Consider the following 20,756-nt stretch of genomic DNA (forward strand, 5'->3'; position numbering starts at 1 on the left):
TTGCTTGGTGGTGATTTTTATTTCAGATGACTCGTCAAATTCCGGCGATCATTAGCGAGGTCAAATCGTTGCAGGGGTGGCTCCAGTGAACTTGAGGGGGTTTTATCGCAAATTTTCGACGTCCTCAGCTTCGGTATCGACAATTCAGAGTTTGTCCAAGATGGCTCCGTCCAGAGGATTTAACATTCTGCTTCGGCAAGGAATCTGGTTTCCACAGTGCCATGCACGACGGTACTCCAAATTCGTCCAAACAGCAACCAATCCCTTCAAGAAATCTAAAGTCTACATATCTCGAAGTCTGGACCCCTACCTCAATCTCTCAATCGAGCACTACCTTCTGCAGAAGACCCCCGAAGACTCCACAGTTCTGTTCCTTTACACAAACCGCCCCAGCGTGATCATCGGTCGAAATCAGAATCCATGGACAGAAGTAAACCTAGGAGTTCTGCGGAATTCGGATCTAGGCGTCCAACTAGTGCGCCGCCGTTCTGGGGGAGGAACAGTCTTCCACGATGAAGGGAACGTCAACTACAGTGTCATCATGCCTACACCCAGCTTTGATCGAGACAAGCACGCAGAGATGGTGGTCAGAGGATTGCAGAGTCTCGGGGTGGGACAAGCTAGGGTGAACGAGAGACACGATATTGTTGTGGACAAGATTATTCCCGGTGGTGGAGAGAGGCCGTTCAAGATTTCTGGGTCGGCGTACAAGCTTACGAGGCTGAGATCTGTGCACCATGGGACTTGCTTGCTCTCAAGTCCAAACATAGGATCTATTTCAAAATACCTGAGGGCTCCTGCAAAGCCTTACATCAGGTCGAGAGGCGTCGAGAGTGTGAGCTCGAAGATCACGAATGTTGGCTTGGAGAATGATCGCTTTGAGCAGGCCATCGTTGAGGAGTTTGGAAAAATGTATGGGGCTTTTGATATGACTATGGTACATGACGAGCTGAAAGAGGTTCCGGAGATCAAGAAAGGGTTTGAGGAGCTGATGGTATGGTCTGGCAGATCCTGAGAGAGGAAACCAGCTGATTCTAGTAGTCCGAAGATTGGATATACACCCAAACCCCACAGTTCGAGTTCTCGACAGACGGTCAAGATGGTGGAGGAGGTTTAGCCGAAAAGCAACAATGGGAATGGCCGCCAGAGGTAAATTCGGTCATGGCCGCCATTTTTTACTCCACTAACGAGGCTATAGTTTCAGCTTAACTTCACTGCCAGAAATGGCGGCATCAATGAGATCTCGTTGAAGAACGGCGACAGATATCTTATCACCGTGTCGTTGAAGGGGAAGAAGCTGCATGAGATCAAGTCCTGGCAGGACGCTCTCGCTGGCCCTTTCAACAAAGCGCATATGCCTTCTAGGGATCGCTCGAAGTACCGTGCTCGGCTGGGAAGAGCTATAGACGAACTTTTGGGATCTGGCGGTTATGACGCGAATGCCTATGTTCGGGACTGAGTATCCTTGGCTCTGTTGACTGAGCCCTAGGAGGTGTTGAGGGCTCCCAGGCCAAGTCTGTGTATCAGGATAGGGACTGGACTATCCGACGTGTAAATTTATGTAGGAATGCGATGACAAAACGATATAGAGGTGTCATGTGGAAATGTAAACTTGGACCTTTCTCGACGAGTAACACTTAGACTTACGTACAATGCATGAGATAGACATTTGCCTTTCCCATAGAGTATCATCCGCTGGGATCTTATCCTGCAAGCACTTGAGCCCACACGTGATCGGGTTGGCAGAGGGATACTGCCCTGGACAGGCAATCTGCCTGGTGGTAAACAAATTTGAAATAGAAATAAATTCCAAATTTGTATTCATAACTTGAACTACCTCATACCAAGACGAGTGAGAAGAGTCCGCATTGAGACCCAAGAGGCAGCGAGAGCGAGTCCTTAAAGTGGTTTCGCGTTGTCGCGCTAGATCGACAGGGGTCGACGCGTAGAACGCGATTTCCAGCAGTACTTGAGAAAACATTCCTCCCTCCGTCCCTCCGTCTCCCCCAGACAACAAACAACATCGACATCCTCCACTCTCCACCCCCCTTCAGCAACCTCAAGTCTCCTCCTTGACTTGACGCTTCTCTTCTTCAAGTCGCATCTCATTGCATCTTGCACTTGATTATCTACGGCAGGAAAATCTCCGCTACCCCTTTCGGCCCACCCCCTCCTACCGCCATACGTCGCTATCATGTTCGTGTTCAAGCGAGGTATGTTCTGCAAACTCTTCTCTCAATGTCAGGCTAATAAATTTGTAGACGGTCGCAAGGAGCGTGTTCAATTCGACAAGATTACAGCCCGTGTTTCTCGATTGTGTTATGGACTTGATGCCGAACATGTTGACGCCGCAGCTATCACCCAGAAGGTCATCTCTGGTGTCTACCAAGGCGTCACTACTATTGAACTCGACAATCTGGTAAGTCTGCTTCACATAACGCGTAGTATTGCGTTCGGGTCAAATTCTAACTGTTCTATTAGGCCGCAGAGACTGCTGCGTACATGACAGTCACTCACCCCGACTATGCCATCCTTGCTGCACGAATTGCAGTATCCAATCTCCACAAGCAGACGAAGAAGCAGTTCTCGACTGTTATCTCAGACCTCTATCACTATGTCAACCCGCGGAACAAGAGTGCATCTCCTATGATCAGCCAAGCTACATACGAGTGTGTCATGAAGCACGAGGCCGAGCTCAACTCTGCCATCGTCTACGATCGGGATTTCAACTACCAATACTTCGGATTCAAGACTCTCGAGAGATCTTACCTACTCCGCCTCGATGGCAAGATTGCTGAGCGTCCACAACATATGATCATGCGAGTGGCGGTCGGAATCCACGGAAATGATATCGAGAGTGCCATAGAGACATACAACTTGATGTCTAGCAAATACTTCACTCACGCCTCCCCCACTCTCTTTGCTGCCGGTACCCCGCAGGCACAACTCTCATCCTGCTTCCTCATCGACATGAAGGAGGATAGTATTGACGGCATCTATGATACCCTCAAGACTTGCGCCATGATCTCAAAGAATGCTGGAGGAATCGGTCTCAATGTCCACAGAATCCGTGCCACGGGTGCTTACATTGCGGGTACGAACGGAAACTCCAATGGCATCGTTCCTATGCTCCGAGTATTCAACAACACTGCTAGATACGTTGACCAAGGTGGAAACAAGCGACCTGGTGCCTTTGCCATCTACCTGGAACCATGGCACGCCGATGTTTTCGAATTCCTTGATCTCCGAAAGAACCACGGCAAAGAAGAAGTCCGCGCCCGCGATCTCTTCTACGCTCTGTGGATTCCAGATCTCTTCATGAAGCGTGTCGAGAAGAATGGAGAGTGGACATTGATGTGCCCCAACGAATGCCCTGGACTTGCTGATGTCTACGGCGAAGAATTCGAGGCTCTCTATGAGCAGTACGAGAAAGAAGGCAAGGGACGTAAGACCATCAAGGCACAAAAGCTCTGGTACTCCATCCTCGAAGCCCAGACCGAGACGGGAAACCCTTTCATGCTGTACAAGGATGCATGCAACAGAAAAAGTAATCAGAAGAACTTGGGTACTATTCGCAGCTCCAACCTCTGCACGGAGATTGTCGAGTACTGTGCTCCAGATGAAGTGGCTGTCTGCAACTTGGCATCTCTTGCTCTCCCAACCTATGTCGACCAAGTCAGCGGAAGCTACAACTTTCAGAAGCTGCACGAGGTCTGCCAAGTCGTTGTCAAGAATTTGAACAAGATTATCGACATCAACTACTACCCAGTTCCCGAGGCACGAAAGAGCAACTTCCGCCACAGACCTATTGCAGTTGGCGTCCAAGGTCTTGCTGATGTGTTCCTCGCTCTCCGTCTTCCCTTCGAGTCTCCTGAGGCCAAACAACTCAACCTCCAAATCTTCGAGACCATATACCACGCCGCCTTGACGGGATCTGTCGAACTGGCGAAGCTGCATGGTACATACGAGACATACGAGGGCTCTCCAGCATCAAAGGGAGAGCTTCAATATGATATGTGGAATGTCACCCCTACAGATCTATGGGATTGGGACTCTCTCAAGCAACAGATCAAGCAACACGGTCTCCGCAATAGTCTGCTTGTCGCCCCTATGCCAACTGCCAGCACCAGTCAGATTCTCGGCTTCAATGAGTGCTTCGAGCCCTACACGTCCAACATCTACTCTCGTCGTGTCTTGGCTGGTGAATTTCAAGTCGTCAACCCGTGGCTCTTGAAGGATCTTGTCGATATGGGACTCTGGTCAGACAACATGAAGAACCGTATTATTGCTGATGGAGGATCTGTCCAGAACATCCCTAACATCCCAGCTGATATCAAGGCTCTTTATAAGACTGTTTGGGAGATCTCGCAGCGTACTATCGTTCAGATGGCTGCCGACCGTGGTGCTTACATTGATCAGTCACAATCGATGAACATTCACATGAAGGATCCAACCATGGGCAAGATCACCAGTATGCATTTTGCGGGCTGGAAATTGGGCCTCAAGACCGGCATGTACTACCTCCGCACAATGGCTGCTTCAGCTCCTATCCAGTTCACTGTCGACCAAGAAGCTCTTCTCGTTGCTGATACCAACGTTGCCCGTGAGCGACTGAGCAAAAAACGACCTTCCACTGGATTCATCACGCAATCCCCCGGTCCTCAGCCAATGTATCGCAAGACCGCTCCCAGCAGTGCCCCAAATGGAGTTCCGACGCCGATGACAACCCCTCCGACAGCGTCTGAGAACAAGAAATTCACACCTGCTGCTGTCCTCAAGACTCCTGCCTTCAAAGCAGATATACCCGAAGGTGATAGCCCCAAGTCGCTAGCTACTGAGCCTGCAGCTGCACCCCCAAAGCAGGAGGAACTACCCGAGCCTGCTGTCCCAATCAAGAAACAAGACGAGGATCTCAAGGAGGAGAGTGCTGGTAGAGAGAATGACATCTATGCCGAGGCTGCTTTGCAGTGTAAGTTTATCCAAGTCTACGAAAGTAAATACGCTAACCAACCCCCAGGCAGTATCGATAACAGAGATGAGTGCTTGATGTGTAGTGGTTAGATAGATGGGGCTGAGAGGCTTGACGACGGAACACGTCTGGACGCCAACGCTTACCATGTTTTCGTTCCCTTACCTAAGATGGCGTTTGGGATTGCAATTGGATTCTCTTTCTACGCGTAGCGGGACTTGGGATAAGTATTATGTTTTGTGCATTCACGAATGGATACAATGGGCCAGCTAGGCTGGACAGCTTAAGGATCACTATTACTGTATGTTATGTCGAGAAAATAGCGCGTTTGTAAAAAGTGCCTCTGCAATTGCCGGTGGTGGGATGACATGCCCCAGAAAAAGCGAAGGGTACTAGGTAGTGAGAAACAGCGAACGCGAGATGGTGCCTGAGGTCCTACGCTACCAGCACACATCGGTAAGTAAATCATCTGCGGTCATGGATTGCCGCTCACCCACGTGCACGGCGATGCACCAGCTCATTATTGATTGCAATCGCAAAGAGCATTTTCCATTTCACTTTCTACCTACATATCTATGATACTGGGAACCGCAACCCTTGCCTCTAACTTGTACTTCGACCAGGGGTACGATTGACTACGTTGATCTTTTTAAATTGAAAGGGAAGATTGCAATATTATCATTAATTGTTTATATTAAAGATGATATCTAATCTGAAAATAAAAAGACAAATATAATAGTCAGTGCGCTGCCTGCTTCCTGCGAGCTGACCATTAACAACCAGCGCACTGATTTTTGTTAGCTGTACAATTACCTACAGCCGATGTAGAAATTTCGAATACGGTTAAATAAGAAAATATGTATTTCTTCTTGCTCTGATTTTTATCTCAAAATCCTCCGCGTTAATTTCCTCGATTTGAACCTTCCGTAAGTCAATTTACCTTGGCGGCCGTCTTCGAACTCTGAACCGTCCTCGAAGACTGAGATTAGTAAGCAAATAAGTAGCAAAAGATGCTCTTCAGCTCCCCTTTCTTCCCTTGTCCCCCCCTCCCTCTACCTATCTCCGCCTCGTCACCTATCGGAGTCTGACTACGGGGGTGGCTCGTCAATTGTGTACTAAAACTCATGTACTACTACGAAATATGCTGCAATTCTACTTATTTCGCCGACTCGGCTGCCTTCCACCACCACACACGAGATACACCAAAAACCGCCGTTGTGATCAGATATTTGTCTCGGGCTTCATCGTTCGCAACAGACAGTCTGCGGTGCTGATCCTCTCTCTTCTCTTCCTTGGAATCGACATCTCCTCAGTCTCTCCCGGTGAGTCGGTCCCATGGTCCAATGGACGTTTCTCGTAGGTATTTGTATTGAGTACAATAGGGACACAGGAGAATCCACTACGGAGACGCGTCTATTGCACGAAGCATTTCTTCTCTCTGCCCAGCTGATGGATGGGTTTCACGGTTTCCTTCCTTCATGCAGCGATCCTTCAGCTGCACCATCAGCTCTGATGCTCCATTGGTGCCCTCGCATTGCACCGCATACTCGGTTATACCATCCTGTCCAGTGCTCGCTGTGGCATGTTCATGGTCAGCCACGATGGTGTGGGCGAGTGAGTGAGTGAGTGAGTGAGGCCTGCCACCATCGAGCTGGAGACTCGGAAGTGATGGACCTCACTCAGCCTGCGTCAGCCCACCGTTCCGGCACTGGTGTTACCAAGAGAAGAGACAATGTCCCAGTCCCGTGTCCTGCACTTTCTCCTTCTTCTTTCTCGCCACCTTGACCTCGATCTCGTATTCTGCCTTTTGCTGTTTTATCTACATTCGTTCGGCACTCGATCGCGACGATTCTATTTTGCCTCCAAAGCTCTTCGAAGATCAAGTGATTCTGGAGAGCATAGCATAAGGCAATTGGGCGAGATTTTGCAGATGATCACCGACTTTCGTTGATCATTGGTGGCTATCACCGCGACTTTGCCGGTCGGCGGGCGACGGCAAGACCTCATCTGATTTCGGGCACGAGCTGGCAGGATGTTCAGCATACTATGTCTCCTCCTGCTGGTTGTGAGCCTGTCTCTTCAGCAGAAAGACCCTTTGAGGGACTTCTGTCGACGTTTCGGACACCAGACTGCGGTTGTAGACAGGAAGCTGTATATTGACGGAGGTCTGTTAAATTGGAATCCGATTGCACAGAATCCTAGAAATTACACCAGTAAGTGTGAACGCTATAGGTCTTCACATACTCATACCATTTAGACTTGAACATCGTTAACATTACTGATACCTCTCACCTCAGACACCGAGCTACTCTTCCAAGACCTCAACAGTAGCCCATCTGGTATCGAAGCCCCCCAGCTCTACGCGAATCTCACCAAGAACTTTACAGTTCCGGACGTCAGTGGTGGAATTCTCTGGCAAGATGATGTCAACAAGAGATTGTACTTGTATGGCGGAGACTACCAAGACATTTCGCCAAATTCGCCCAACCTGCTCGCATATGATATTCTCGGAGACAAATGGGATTCATTTGGTCCACCAGACAGGGCTGTCAGCAGTGTGTCTTACGGAGGTGGCGTAGCGGTCCCGGCCCTCGGCCAAGGTTTTATGCTTGGTGGATGGATGAGCAATAATTCAGTGCCGGGCTGGTACGGCGGACCCTTGGCTTCAAACTCTCTGATCAAGTACGACATGAATAATAATGACTGGACGAATAATACTGGTCCAACAGATTCGGTCCCCAGGGCTGAAGGCGTGATGGTGTACGTCCCGGCAAGTGATGATGGACTTTTGGTCTATTTTGGGGGTGTTACGGCACCGTTCAATAACAATACTGCGATCCCAGCTCCCATGTCTTTAATTCACATCTACGATATTCGCAGTTCAAAGTGGTACACGCAGCACGCGGTTGGGGATGCTCCTCTGTCGCGGAGGAAGTTTTGTGCTGGGGCTGTGTGGGCACCGGACCAGTCGTCATATAACATGTAAGTATTCTCCCAATTTCATTTATACCCTACTAACTAGACCAGTTATTTGTATGGGGGTATAGGCTTTGGCCAAAACATAAGTGGATTCGATGATCTGTATATTTTGAGCATGCCCACTTTCACGTGGATCAAATGGTGGACGGGCAGTGATGGCGGTGTACCACATCACTCACTATCGTGCAATGTTGTGGGCGGCCAGATGCTCATAATTGGAGGCTCATTCCCTCTGAGCGACAAGTGCGATTCCCCAACCACCTGGGGAACTCACAATGTAGACCTTGGGAAGGTATCGGGCCGCCAGTGGAATGACTACAATGCCAACCTTAGCTCCTACGTCGTTCCTCCTGAAGTCATTGCGGTGGTTGGAGGCTCGTAAGTCCAATGAATCTCCGCTTCGTACTTATACTAACGTGTGACAGATCTTTAGGGGGCGCAACAGCCACGGCTCCAGCAGCTGGATACGAAAATGGCGATCTCAGCGTCTACTTCGCCCAGAAAGCCTCGTTCGCCGTCCGCACGCCTACCCGGACGATTCCAGGCGCAACCAGTTCCGCTTCTCCCAGCACAACAGCCCAGAAGCTCCCCACCGGCGCCATCGTAGGAATTGCCGTCGGAGGTGTCATCCTTCTCCTCGCCCTCTTAACCGCAGGCTGCTGCTTCGTCCGCCGCCACAGACGCAAGAACGCACCTCCCCCAGCAGCTGAAGTAGCCTACAATTCCGCCCCTGGCTACTCTCACTCTCCATTCTCACCTCACACTCCGCAAACTCCATACTCCGACTACGGGCATGAGCCAGTGACCCAGCACTACCAGCTCGCGGCCAACTCACCGCCAGCCGAGCTCTCGGGCCACAGCTTACAGCTGCACCCAGCCGACCCGAAGCCGAATGTCGTGCAGGAGGTTGGGGATAGCCCGCATAACGCGTACCCGCCGTCGCCGCCCCATCACATCTCGCCGGTGACGTCGCATCAATCAGACGGGGCTGTCGGTGCGGTGGGGTATGCCAGTCCCTCGCCGACGTACTCTAGTGTTGGGAATGGGAGGGTGGGGAGGAGACCGGTGCCTGCAAACCAGACGTTCTACTCGCCATGAGATATCTTGGCAGGTGAGGTGAAACGAGAACAGTGCTTGATTGATGTGTTTGAATATTGAACCTAGCGAGCGGGTCGTACACAGGCGTTTGACTGGATGGATGGGTATGGACATGGGATGGGCACGGGCATGGGCATGGGCATAGGATTGGATGGGACGGAACAAGACGGGGTTGGGAAAATACCTGTAGAATTGTCAATAGTACTCTAGTTACGATCCTTTGGTTCGGCCTTCCGATCACCTACTTTGCTTCTCGTCCGTGTATTTATAGCGGGAGAAACCAAACTCATTATATATCTCTGCCTCTCTAGGGATATACAAGACCATTCGACTAAAACCTTTAGTCAAGAATATACATACCCATTCTGTTGAAAGGCCCCCGACTCAAGAGATTAGATTGTTCGGCTACATGGTAGAACATCTAGTCTGAGAATATTGCTTTTGAAGTTTCGGAGCTTCGTGGCTGGGGTCTCGGGTCTTTTGCTCGCTTGTTTACCTACCTCCTTGATCCCTGAAGAACAATGGTAATAAGTAGTGAGGGACGAAGGGGAAAGCTGGAGACCACAGCTCTTTTTTCATCGAGATGCTGACGCGAGTTGTTGCCGTCTGTCTGTCTGTCTGTCTGTCTGCCTGGTACTGGATTGGCCGCGATTGGAAGGAGGGAGGGAGGGACCGAGAGTTGAAGGGGAAGTGTACCGATAGCTTAAGCGAAGCGAAGCGAGGGGTCGCGTTGAACGAATTGATAATTGAGCTCTGCCTGTCTGTGCCGGTATGGAAGCTAGAGAAGCGAAAGAAGCGAGAGCTAGAGGTTTCTTTTACCCGTATGTAATCGATCATCGGGATGTAGATAGGCTAGCCCGGGTCCACGCTTAAATGCTATCAGGGTCTGAGAGAGCAGTATGAGTGAAGGATGGGAGAATGCTGTCGGTTGAGGGAGTGGTGTTGTATTTGATTTAATGTACTTTTACTTTGTTTTATTAGTGTTGTAGTTTGTGGTATGGTTTGGTCTGGTCTGGCTTGGTCTGGCTTGGTTTAGTTCCTGGATGGCGTCGAGTTGTGTATAGCAAGTGCGTGAATGAAGTCAGGTCAGGTCAGGTCAGGTATAGTCATGCAAGTGATGAGATGGGATGGGATGAAATTGTATGAGATAGAAAGAGAAAAGATGCTTGATTCTTGGATTGCGTTACGGGAACTGCGTAAGGAAATTCGAAGCTTCTGATTGATGGAGGGACTTGTTAGGAAGGAGATGAGATAGATGTCGGGCAGAGAAAATATAGCGTGAATTTGAATAAAGATATCTGTAATGCATATGATATATATATGTTTTGCGGCAATATAATAGAATATCTAAATATTGATTATCGAAATTCGGTCGAATTTGAAAAGTCCCTCCGAACAAAGATTAGCATATAATAGCCAAACAGCGTAAAAATATTAGGGAATATTAACCAATCTCATCTCTATTTTTGATATAAAAATGCAGATAGCGTGTGATCTGGTAGTATCATAGCAATGGCAGACCGCAGGTATTCATCAGCTCAACACACCGATGGCCAATAGACAGACAGTAGAAAGAGAAGAGTAGCAACAGGCTGGCATTACACAAGTTCACTAGTGATTATTGGTGGTATCAACCTCAAAGCCCATCGCAGACATCATATCATTAATCCTCCTATCCACCTACACAGCCACACCACTACAAGGTATCTCCCGACTCGACACAAGCAATTACTTTCCTCCAAACCAGCTCGAGATACCGCTCTTAGCCTTCGCAGCCTCCTGCTCGATTTTTGCATCCGCGGCATCGATCTTCTTCATGGCCTCAGCGCCGAGGTCCTTCCGGTAGGCCTCGAATTTCCCTTCGGCCTTGGACAGCTCCGCCTTGCTCTTCTCGACCTGTGGACGCGAGGATTAGCGCTGCTTGGCTAATGGATGATAGTGGTGGGCATCGTCACAAAGAAAAAAGAAACATATGAAGGAGAAGCAGAGAAAGTACGTACAGCAGAGTCAAGCTTTGCTCCAGCTTGGGATGCCCACTTCTCGCCCTCCTTCTGCGCCTCATGGGCGCGACCGGGGATCTCAGACTTGATCTTCGCGCTGGCGCGGGAGAGATCGGCTGTACAGGGTCAGCTTGGTAGCTCGAAAGTATTTGATCTGTACGATCTGATAGTGGGTGTAACATGCCCTCGACCTGCTTCTCTGCGACCTTGGGGTTGCCGCCGGCTTTGTAGAGGTAGTAGCCAACACCTCCCGCAGCGACCAGGCCGGCGAACAACGGCACTCTGGACTTTGGTTGGGCCATTGTTTTTGTTTTGTGTTTTAGTTTTTGATTTCGATTTTGATTTTGATGCTGTTTCTGTTTCTGTTTCTGTTTGGAAATGGGTTGGAGTCGGGAGATTTTCAAGAGTTCAGATGGTCGTGTGAAGGAAAGGGAAGCTTAAGCTGGACGAGGGAGAGAGATGAAGAGACATCGGACCCGGCCATTCTATTGTTGCACTAGGGCCGGGGCGAGAAGACGACCGACCCCACGGCACGGCACGTCACGTCATGGAGTCTGGAGTTTGCAGCTGGGAGTTTGGAAGCTTGGATCAGGGACCGACCCGTGACGTGCTACCTGGATTAAGCGTGCTTGGCTACTTCTTGAGAGGATTCAAGGTTGGCCGATCATCTCTTGGCTCATCTACGTCATGGTCATGGTCATGGTCATGGTCACGTTCCAGTCACGGTCACGGTCATGGATAAAAATGGAAAGAAAACGCATCTGATGAGACCAGCGATAAGGCTGACGGGAGCTCAGATTTGAGGCGAGCTGAGTTCGTACTAGTTGCATCTACCTACTCGAGTCGCCCGGTCTGGGGTCGGATCCGGCCCCTGCTCCCGACGAGGGAAGTACGACGACGCATACATACACACAGGCGTACACACAGGCATACACACAGGCATACACACATCTGTATTTAATTTTACCATTCCATTCTTACCAGAGAATTGCTTCCATCTCTTGGTGCCGAAGCTATTTATCGACTCCTGCGAAATCATCAAGTTCAGTTAACCGTTGGCAGACCTACCCCGCCATCTGCAGATTCCAGGATGATGTGTCGCTGAGAGGAGATGTTTCTCCTACGCTCGTCAACACGCCGACCCGCGCCCTTGAAGAGTACCGACTACGACCACGAGATCAACCTCGTCGATCACACGAGGTCAGCGAGTCCAGAGGTCGCGCGGAGCCGCTCCGCGCGCTCCGCGGGTGAGCGGCCTCTGTCGCCAAATGTATCCGGTTCTTCTTCTCGGAGGCACAGCGATGTCCCTCTGCGGAAACATTCAACTTCACAGCGATTGCGTCAGGAGATCACCAAGAGGAAGTACTCCAAGTACCAGGATCGCAGGCTGGGGGACCAAGGATCTGACGATGAGGAGTCTGCAGGCGGCGGCCCAACAGAGGGGACTGACGAGCAGGCAGTAGATGGGGAACAGGATCAGAGGGGTCGGCCTGCGAACGGTGGGAGTGGTGGCAAGAGCAAGACGAGCCCCAAAGAACCTCAATCTGCGATAGATATTCTCTATGAGAATCAGCGGGGAGGCTTCCTGTGTGGCATGCCTCTCTTCTCATCCAGGGCTCTTGGCAACGCGGATCCTTCTCCGTGGACCAACAGTGCCCAAAAAACCAGTGCTACCAACATCACTAATGCGCAGGTGCCAGATCCTTCGTGGGAATGGGCATGGCCAGAGTGGCATATCAATCTTGAGGATGGTGTCGATGAAGACGGATGGGAGTACTCGTTCATGTTTTCCAAAAAGTTCTCCTGGCACAAGAAGTCATGGTGGAACTCGTTCGTTCGTCGGAGGGCTTGGATACGGCAACGTGTGAAGAAGCACACGGCATACTTGCCCAACCAAGGACATATGCTCAATTCGGATTACTTTACTATACATCCTACCGATGCTCGAAGCCGAAGCCGGGCATCAACTGGGGCCGAAAGTCAAACGAACCGCTACAGTACAGCGACGCTGTCAAAGTGGGAACTGGACGAGGGAATCGACTTTCAGAACATACAGGACATTGGGTCGCTCATGAAAGCCTTGAAACTGGCTCGGATAGATCGAGAGAGGACAGAAGCTGTAGAGAGCTTCATCAAGCATGGTGGTGACGATCTCTATTACCTGAGAGACCACATGCACGACATCATGGGCATGTTTATCTTCCAAGCATCACGTCGTCTGCTCTTGAGCAACCTACTCAGCGATTTCAATAAAGCTTCCGAGGAGAACGAGAGTAGCGAAGCGGAGGGCGACTCTGTTCGGAAACGAAGACTAGAAAATCTGGAGGCTGCCGTCAAGCATGCCGACGAAGAAGTCCAGAGGCTGGAGTTCTGGAGCGATGTCAAGGACATGGCTGAGAAGGGTTTGACAAGGGGAGCAGTGGATGATAGACAGGGTTGGGATCACAGATGGGCTGGTATCGACTCGAGTGGGCCGAGAGACGTTATTTCGGAAAAGAAGTTACCTGGGACAGCTAATTGCAAGCGTGGCGAAGGGAACGGAACGGCCATCCTTGATGGGCTTGGGAGGAAGCTTTCAGAAGGGAAAGCAGATGGGATGGCGAAGGGGAGAGGCAAGGCTAAGGAATAGGTTTATAAACCCCAGATTTCAGGGTTACTTGCTGTATTGGCAGGTGGATAGCCTGGTCATGGTACACTCAAGTGTAGTCTCCTAGTATTATTTATCTATTAAAAAAGACTTGTTCGGGTCAACGCTTCACGTCGCCAATGGCCAAGGATAAAAGTGGATCCGAACATGCCAAGGCTTCTGACAAAGTTGCTTCCAAAAAAAATTGAGTTGAGCCTCTCGGACATCTTGAAAGATCAACAACAAGACAACGTCACGCACGGAGGATGTCAATATTATAGCGAATGTCCCTGGGAAGTCGAATCGCAAAACGGGCCAGGGTCGCGGACTTCGCAAGTCTCGCCTCGACTCCCAGGGAACCCTTATCGTTCCTCTACCCTCCATGGCTCAGGAATTCTTCGACAGCCTCGTCAACGCCCGCTCGAGCTCGACGAGATGCTCCTTCAGAACCAGACGCCCAGGCCTTCAAGTCCAAGCCACCTATACCAGATTATCCTGCTACCGTGGGTGACGATCCAGCCGCGTTGTTCCAGCGATTCGACCGCCCAAAAGGAAATGTGTCCCGCGATAGCCCCCTAATGGTTCAGCAATTGACCCCGAAGGAGCGCCCTCCGTACATCGCCACCGACGATTGCATAGCTGCTCTAAAGAAAGAGCGGAACACCCACCAGAAGGACCTAAGTACAGATGGAACGGGTACGGCGAGCTCAACTCGAAATGTTGTGCAAAAAGTCATCTCCCTGCAGCAAAACAAAGAGATCGCGAAACTGTCGGCCAAATATTCAAGGAAAACGTACCAGGAATATAAGAGAGAAAGTAAGGCAACTAGGATCCCGGATTGGCGAATAATTCTGGAGGACCTGGTGAAGCACACACCACAGCAAGGGAAATGGTTGTCCAATGCTCTCATATTTGAGATCCCCCCAAATTTTGCTCCCAGAATAATGCATGGGATTGATGATTACTACCAAGAGATTGGTGACAAATATGGATGTCAAATGCAACTGGCAGGTCGGAGCGATACAACGCACGAGTTTACACGTTTTGTTATTTCTGGCCCAGCGACCGCCATTAGCAAGTGCACGGCAGACATACTGCGTATCACGCCTGATGTCAAGATTTATGCAACTCCCAAAGGCTTGACTGATCAGGCAGACAATTCGATGGATGCCGACACGAAACAGTCGAATTTTAGAGTATACAAAAACGAGGCGGAAATGCGATATGTCATGGCGCGCCGTAAGGAAAGTCGACTGCAAGTACTACCAGAACACATACCGAGACCAAAACAATGGACCCAACTCTCATTTCTGAATTATGTACAAGCTTTGACAAAGTCTCACGTGCCAAGTCACTTCAGGCGATTCGGCCTCGGATTGCCAGATGTCCATAGTGAGGTAGTCTTGAGGCTTCTTCGCGAACTGTTTAGGGAACCAGAAATGCGGTCTGCAATAACCCGACAAGCTTGCCATCTGGCCCTCGGGTATTTTGTGCGCCACAACCGAATCCTGGACGCCCGGGTTATGTTTGTAAGGATGGAAGTCATGAAGATGCAGATGGTCCCCGAGACGTTCAACATCATGTTGTCAGGGGCGGCAAAGCTGAACGACATCCACAACTTCCACTTCATTCTCTATTTGATGTTACATCGGGGCATTGAGCCCAATGGTCAAACCTGGATCCTCTTCATGAAAGCCTTCGACGACGTCAACATAAAAATGCATATCCTAGCCGCCATGAAAAACAAAGGTCTTCTCAACCACCCCGACGTCCGGCTAAATGTAATTCAGGAGCTCGCGCACCCTGAAATCGAGTCCTCTCTTGACCGAAACCAGAGCCAAGCCGAGTTCATTGCTCACATGGATTCCCGGTACGGCGACAATTGGCTGACCGCCAGCACCGCCAACCACATCATGCGGTCGCTGGGAGCTCACGGGCTGATATCTCGCTGCTGGGAGCTGCTCCACCTAATGGACTCTCGCTCTGTAGTATCCGATAAGAACTCGATCGACAGGATTCTGGTCTACTGCAAGCAATCGACAAACCTGACCGGCGCTGTCGAGCTGCTGCGCAGTCTCCCAAAGAACAACATGTGGGTGCCGAACCAGGAAACATACCGCATCATGTTCGATCTGGCGTGGCGGGCACACAGCTATAACGTTGCTAAGGTAGTCTGGCGATACGCGTGCTTGTCAGCAGCGACGACCCTACGCATGCGCCATCGCGTGTTTCAAAGTATGATCGAATCCAACGGTGTCGAGAAGCCGAAAACGCTGAAGGCGAGGTGGAAAAAGTACGCTGGGCCGGTAATTACTGGTCTCAATGATCTCTCGGAGCATCCTTCCAGAGCGCCAGATCATGCGTTTATTTTTCAGGTCACGGAGGGGAAGGAGGCTATTTTGTCGGATTATGCGGAGACGAGGATGGACCGGTTTCCAGACGAAGAGCCAGCTTTGTCGTCTGGGCACGAAGGAAATGTTACAGAGGGATCTGCAGAGTCTGTATCGGAGGATAGTACAGATGTGCAGGGAGACGCCGTTACCACTCCCGATATGCTCGGCCTCGCGCCTGCGGACCCTCCTCAGGATGCAGAGTCCACCGACACAGACGTCTCATATTACCGCCCGCTAGAATGCCACAACCTCCCCTCATGGACCCAACACCTCGAGAATCGCAAACTCCCGCAGATTCTTGAGCCTTGGGGCCCCTCCCGCATCGGAAAACGCCTGCCGCAATACAAAGTACCCATTCTCAAGGAATACTTCTACGCAGACCTGGGGATGCACAAGGAGTGGGAGCCAGTACGACCGTTCCATGAGATCCTGGTTTCGGCGCTAAGGATGGATGATGAGTGGAAGAGTAGGAATGGGAATGAGCATGCCGAACGGGAGGGCGAAGGAAAGAAAGAGAAAGCGTATAAGGAGTGGGGACTCGAGGAGCTCTTGGATGGGAGGGCGCTAAAGGTGCGGATCAGGATGAAGGGTGTTAGAGGGGGGCAGGTGTTCTATGACTGGCGGTGATTTCCCAAAACGAAGGGTGGGACCTAGGGGGGTGGGGGGGGGCTGCGGTCTAGGAATGACCCTCCTATCAAAACTATCTGACCTCAGGGAGTGTATGATAGATGAAGAGGCTTGTGAGCAAGCGAGTTTGGGTGAAAGAGGAGAGCTAGGGAGGCATATATGTAAGACTGGTGTAATTGTCTGTGTATATGTATCTATGTATGCATGTAATTATGAACGGATGAGAAATGTGTTAGTAAACACTACCCACCACTCACTATCATTAGATCTGGTTTGAGTGAGCTTGTCGTCGTCGTCGGATTAATTGAGTGAAGCTACTAACCGCTAGGCGCGCTTCGGATTGGAGTTGGAAATTTATGAGATCTCAGGGAAGCGGTAACCTAGTTATCAGATAGAGAGAAGAGATGCACTGAATGAGATGGTTGGTCATTAGATTCCTCAATACGCCAGGAAAAGCCACGCATGTGTATAAGCGTCTATCCATACGACTAGGCCTCGAGAGGAGAACGCCAGAACACCAGACCGCCCATCCTAGTATTGTATCATGTCATATCGTAGGTATCAACGCAGCCAGGGCAAGTGAGCTCGCCTAATCGTAACTCAACATACAAACACACATACACACGAGAGAAGTCCCCCTCCCCCCAGTCGTATCCCATCTCATCCCATCCCGCCCTTCTCATCCGCATATCGTATGCGTGCAATTACATGTCATCATTCCGAACCTTGTAGCTGACCATCGTCTCGACGCGGTGGTTGCTCGTGCTGAAGCTCCGCAGCTGCACCTTCTCGCCGCCCGGCACCTCCTTCGCGTCGCTGTCGCCCCATTCCATCGGCACCTCGCTGTCGGCATCCGCGTACACCAAAACGTTGAACGTGCACTCGCCGTCCAGCTGCGGCAGGAAGGTGACGGATGCGGTGATCTGTCGGAAGATGGCCTGGATCGAGGCCTGGATCTCGGCCTCTGTGGGCGCTGCTGTGGGGGTAGTGGATGATGAGGAGGAGGAGGTTGAGGGACCGGCGTTTTCTTTGTCGGTAGATGCGGCTTTAGAGGTGGAAGAGGAAGGTTTTTTGGAGGAGGAGGATTTTTTGAGGATCTCAACCTGTTTGTTTAACTCATCGTCAGCTTGAGAGTTTCCTCCATGTGCGTTTTGGTTTGCGATGAATGGTAGGTAAGTGTATACGAAGAGGAGAAGAGGGGCGCACGTCAAACTGCCACCGCTCTACGTGCTCGCCGGTGTCCTTGCTGGTGATGACCACGACCAGCTTGGAGATCTTGCCGCCGATCATCCATTTGTCGAGCTGGGACATGATCTTCTTAATGTAGGCTTTGACCTGGTCGTCGGAAGATACGAGCATCGTGAGACCATACTTTTTGACTCTACAGACGTATTACATTAGGTACCTGCTGGATGTGGAGGGTGAGGAGCAGACGAACGGGTTGAAGTCTTCGGCGGGGTAGACGCCTCTTTGAAAGCTATATTTCTATCAGTCTATTGTCCAACCCGAGAACTTGAGGGCTGAAAAACGCACAGAATGGTGTTTATGGAGTAATTGAACTTCCAAATGTCAATTTTATACTCTTCCTCGGGTTGTGGCACCGCTGCGACTTACGAATTCCGCGACCAGTTTCGATGATCCTGTAGCTGTTAGAGATGCCCTTGACCTATGGAGCGGATAGTCAAACCCTTTAATGACAGCTTGTGCGTCTTCGCCTTCTCTTTTTCCGCTGGGGCCGACATTTTGCGTGTTCTGATTGAGGAATTTGACTTGGGCACTTTGCGCAACTGTCCATGCCGTCGTCGCGGAACTGACAATACTTAGTTAATATTGATTGCGCTGTTGCTGGGGTGACAGACCATGCGGGAAGCCCCACGTCCATGCAGCTTGCAGCAAAAAGTCCTTGAGCCTCATGTGCTTCAGGTATAGCGTACCTAGCTTACGGATAGGCGACAGGGAAATCTTCAACTACAACCTCACCCATTCCACAACGTACGAAACGGGCAAATGCAGCGATGTCCATTGCAACTCCTCCGGCTCCCTAGCTCCCTCCGTACCCATTATGCCTCTCAAATCCTCCAGCAAACCCAGCGAGGGTTCAAAACAACCGTAGCACGCTGCGCTGCCCAAGCTGCAAAGCCGGTGACAGACCTCGAACGTCGCATCCAGGCTATTCCCATATCCCGCTTTCGCAATTTCTGCATCGTAGCCCACGTCGACCATGGCAAGTCCACGCTTAGCGACCGCCTGCTTGAGATCACAGGCACCATTGCTCCGGGTGGCAACAAGCAGATCTTGGACAAGCTGGACGTGGAGCGCGAACGAGGCATCACTGTCAAGGCGCAGACTTGCAGCATGATATACAATCACGAAGGGGAGGACTACCTCCTGCATCTAGTGGACACGCCCGGACATGTGGACTTCCGGGCAGAGGTCTCGCGCTCTTATGCGAGTTGCGGGGGAGCGCTGCTGCTGGTCGATGCCAGCCAGGGCGTGCAGGCGCAGACCGTGGCAAACTTCTACCTGGCGTTCTCGCAGGGCCTGACGCTGGTACCGGTCATCAACAAAGTGGACTTGCCGTCGGCGGATGCGCCGAGGGCGCTGGAGCAGATGGAGACGGCGTTCGAGTTAAAGCCGGAGAATGCGGTGCTGGTCTCGGCGAAGACGGGACTGAACGTTGCGAGTATCCTTCCAAGTGTTATCAAGCAGATTCCGTGTCCGGAGGGGGACCATAAGAAGCCTCTGAGGCTGCTGCTAGTGGACTCGTGGTATGATAATTACAAAGGTGTGATCTTGCTGGTGAGGATATTTGACGGGACAGTCAAAGCTGGGGACCACGTGGTGTCATTTGCTACAGGTCTGAAGTATTTTGTTGGGGAGGTCGGGATTATGTATCCGCATCAGACGCCTCAGAGCTCTATACGTGCTGGGCAGGTGGGGTACATCTACTTTAATCCTGGCATGAAGAAGAGTCAGGATGCTCTGAGTGGAGACACTTTCACAACTGTCGGTTCAGAACATCTAGTGGAGATGTACCCAGGATTCGAGGAGCCGAAGTCAATGGTATTCGTCTCGGCTTTTCCAGTCGATCAGAGCGATCATGCACATTTGGAGGACTCGATCAACCAGATCATCTTGAACGACAGAAGTGTCACTCTTCACAAGGAGTCCTCCGAGGCACTTGGAGCAGGCTGGAGACTGGGATTTTTAGGAACACTCCACTGCTCCGTTTTCGAAGACCGCCTGCGTCAAGAACACGGCGCCAGTATCATCATCACACCCCCCAACGTACCCTTCCGCATAATCTGGGCTGACGGCCGCGACGAAATAATCCAATCGCCCTTTCATTTCCCCGAAACCGATTCCATGCGCAACCAAATCTCGGAACTCCAAGAACCCTACGTCTCAGCCACCATCACCCTCCCAGAAGAATATCTCGGGAAAGTCATCGAGCTCTGCGAAGCAAACCGTGGCGAGCAGAAAGGGCTTGACTTCTTTACTGCCACGCAAGTAATTCTCAAATATGACATACCGCTCGCACAACTCGTAGACGACTTCTTTGGCAAGCTAAAGGGTGCCACTAAGGGATACGCAAGTCTCGACTACGAGGACGCAGGCTTCCGCCGTAGCAACATTGTTAAGATGCAGCTCCTGGTTAACAAGGAACCCGTCGATGCCGTCGCACGCGTCCTGCACACCTCGCAGGTCGAAAGGCTGGGTCGGCTCTGGGTCAAGAAATTCAAGGAGCACGTCGACCGGCAGATGTTCGAGGTCATCATCCAAGCGGCAGTCGGCAAGCGGATCGTGGCGCGCGAGACGATCAAGCCGTTCCGGAAAGACGTGTTGGCGAAGCTGCACGCGGCCGATGCCGGGCGGAAGAACAAGCTACTGCAGAAGCAGAAGGAGGGGCGGAAGAAGTTGAAGGCGGTGGGGAATATCACGATTGATCACAAGGCCTTTCAGAAGTTTTTGGCGAAGTAGAGGAGGAGGAGGGGGTTGTATTATACCATTTGTATATTTGAACAAAAGCTGATGAAAATGAATAACAAGATCTATCTACTATT

General features: G+C 50.9%; 9 protein-coding genes across 9 annotated transcripts; 7 read left to right on the plus strand and 2 right to left on the minus strand.

The window, feature by feature from the left end:
• Positions 1-160: 160 nt before the first annotated feature.
• Positions 161-1,459, plus strand: L3040_001271 (uncharacterized protein; the record flags this gene model as incomplete). The annotated part of the gene is made up of 3 exons (XM_007292829.1): positions 161-994; positions 1,042-1,149; positions 1,199-1,459. The coding sequence occupies 3 exons, from the start codon at positions 161-163 to the stop codon at positions 1,457-1,459; spliced, it is 1,203 nt and encodes a 400-aa protein (XP_007292891.1).
• A 735-nt stretch (positions 1,460-2,194) lies between these two features.
• Positions 2,195-5,061, plus strand: L3040_001272 (uncharacterized protein; the record flags this gene model as incomplete). The annotated part of the gene is made up of 4 exons (XM_007292830.1): positions 2,195-2,213; positions 2,262-2,419; positions 2,482-4,969; positions 5,018-5,061. The coding sequence occupies 4 exons, from the start codon at positions 2,195-2,197 to the stop codon at positions 5,059-5,061; spliced, it is 2,709 nt and encodes a 902-aa protein (XP_007292892.1).
• A 1,049-nt stretch (positions 5,062-6,110) lies between these two features.
• On the plus strand, positions 6,111-6,419 carry L3040_001273 (uncharacterized protein; the record flags this gene model as incomplete). The annotated part of the gene is made up of 2 exons (XM_066156688.1): positions 6,111-6,291; positions 6,352-6,419. The coding sequence occupies 2 exons, from the start codon at positions 6,111-6,113 to the stop codon at positions 6,417-6,419; spliced, it is 249 nt and encodes an 82-aa protein (XP_066012717.1).
• Positions 6,420-7,001: 582 nt separating this feature from the next.
• On the plus strand, positions 7,002-9,046 carry L3040_001274 (uncharacterized protein; the record flags this gene model as incomplete). The annotated part of the gene is made up of 4 exons (XM_007292831.1): positions 7,002-7,182; positions 7,267-7,951; positions 7,997-8,326; positions 8,374-9,046. 4 exons carry the CDS (start codon positions 7,002-7,004, stop codon positions 9,044-9,046), a joined length of 1,869 nt encoding a protein of 622 aa, XP_007292893.1.
• A 1,728-nt stretch (positions 9,047-10,774) lies between these two features.
• On the minus strand, positions 10,775-11,348 carry L3040_001275 (uncharacterized protein; the record flags this gene model as incomplete). Its single annotated transcript, XM_066156689.1, has 3 exons — positions 10,775-10,942; positions 11,047-11,162; positions 11,231-11,348. The coding sequence occupies 3 exons, from the start codon at positions 11,346-11,348 to the stop codon at positions 10,775-10,777; spliced, it is 402 nt and encodes a 133-aa protein (XP_066012718.1).
• Positions 11,349-12,157: 809 nt separating this feature from the next.
• L3040_001276 (uncharacterized protein) lies at positions 12,158-13,675 on the plus strand (the record flags this gene model as incomplete). The annotated part of the gene is made up of 1 exon (XM_007292833.1): positions 12,158-13,675. The coding sequence occupies one exon, from the start codon at positions 12,158-12,160 to the stop codon at positions 13,673-13,675; it is 1,518 nt and encodes a 505-aa protein (XP_007292895.1).
• A 281-nt stretch (positions 13,676-13,956) lies between these two features.
• On the plus strand, positions 13,957-16,692 carry L3040_001277 (uncharacterized protein; the record flags this gene model as incomplete). The annotated part of the gene is made up of 1 exon (XM_007292834.1): positions 13,957-16,692. The coding sequence occupies one exon, from the start codon at positions 13,957-13,959 to the stop codon at positions 16,690-16,692; it is 2,736 nt and encodes a 911-aa protein (XP_007292896.1).
• A 704-nt stretch (positions 16,693-17,396) lies between these two features.
• On the minus strand, positions 17,397-18,434 carry L3040_001278 (uncharacterized protein; the record flags this gene model as incomplete). The annotated part of the gene is made up of 6 exons (XM_007292835.1): positions 17,397-17,795; positions 17,899-18,073; positions 18,131-18,169; positions 18,226-18,251; positions 18,307-18,332; positions 18,380-18,434. 6 exons carry the CDS (start codon positions 18,432-18,434, stop codon positions 17,397-17,399), a joined length of 720 nt encoding a protein of 239 aa, XP_007292897.1.
• A 265-nt stretch (positions 18,435-18,699) lies between these two features.
• L3040_001279 (uncharacterized protein) lies at positions 18,700-20,673 on the plus strand (the record flags this gene model as incomplete). The annotated part of the gene is made up of 1 exon (XM_007292836.1): positions 18,700-20,673. The coding sequence occupies one exon, from the start codon at positions 18,700-18,702 to the stop codon at positions 20,671-20,673; it is 1,974 nt and encodes a 657-aa protein (XP_007292898.1).
• Positions 20,674-20,756: the final 83 nt, after the last annotated feature.

Source organism: Drepanopeziza brunnea (assembly GCF_022702325.1).
Source record: "Drepanopeziza brunnea f. sp. 'multigermtubi' strain 214-2 chromosome Unknown ctg2, whole genome shotgun sequence".
Classification (NCBI taxonomy): domain Eukaryota; kingdom Fungi; phylum Ascomycota; class Leotiomycetes; order Helotiales; family Drepanopezizaceae; genus Drepanopeziza; species Drepanopeziza brunnea.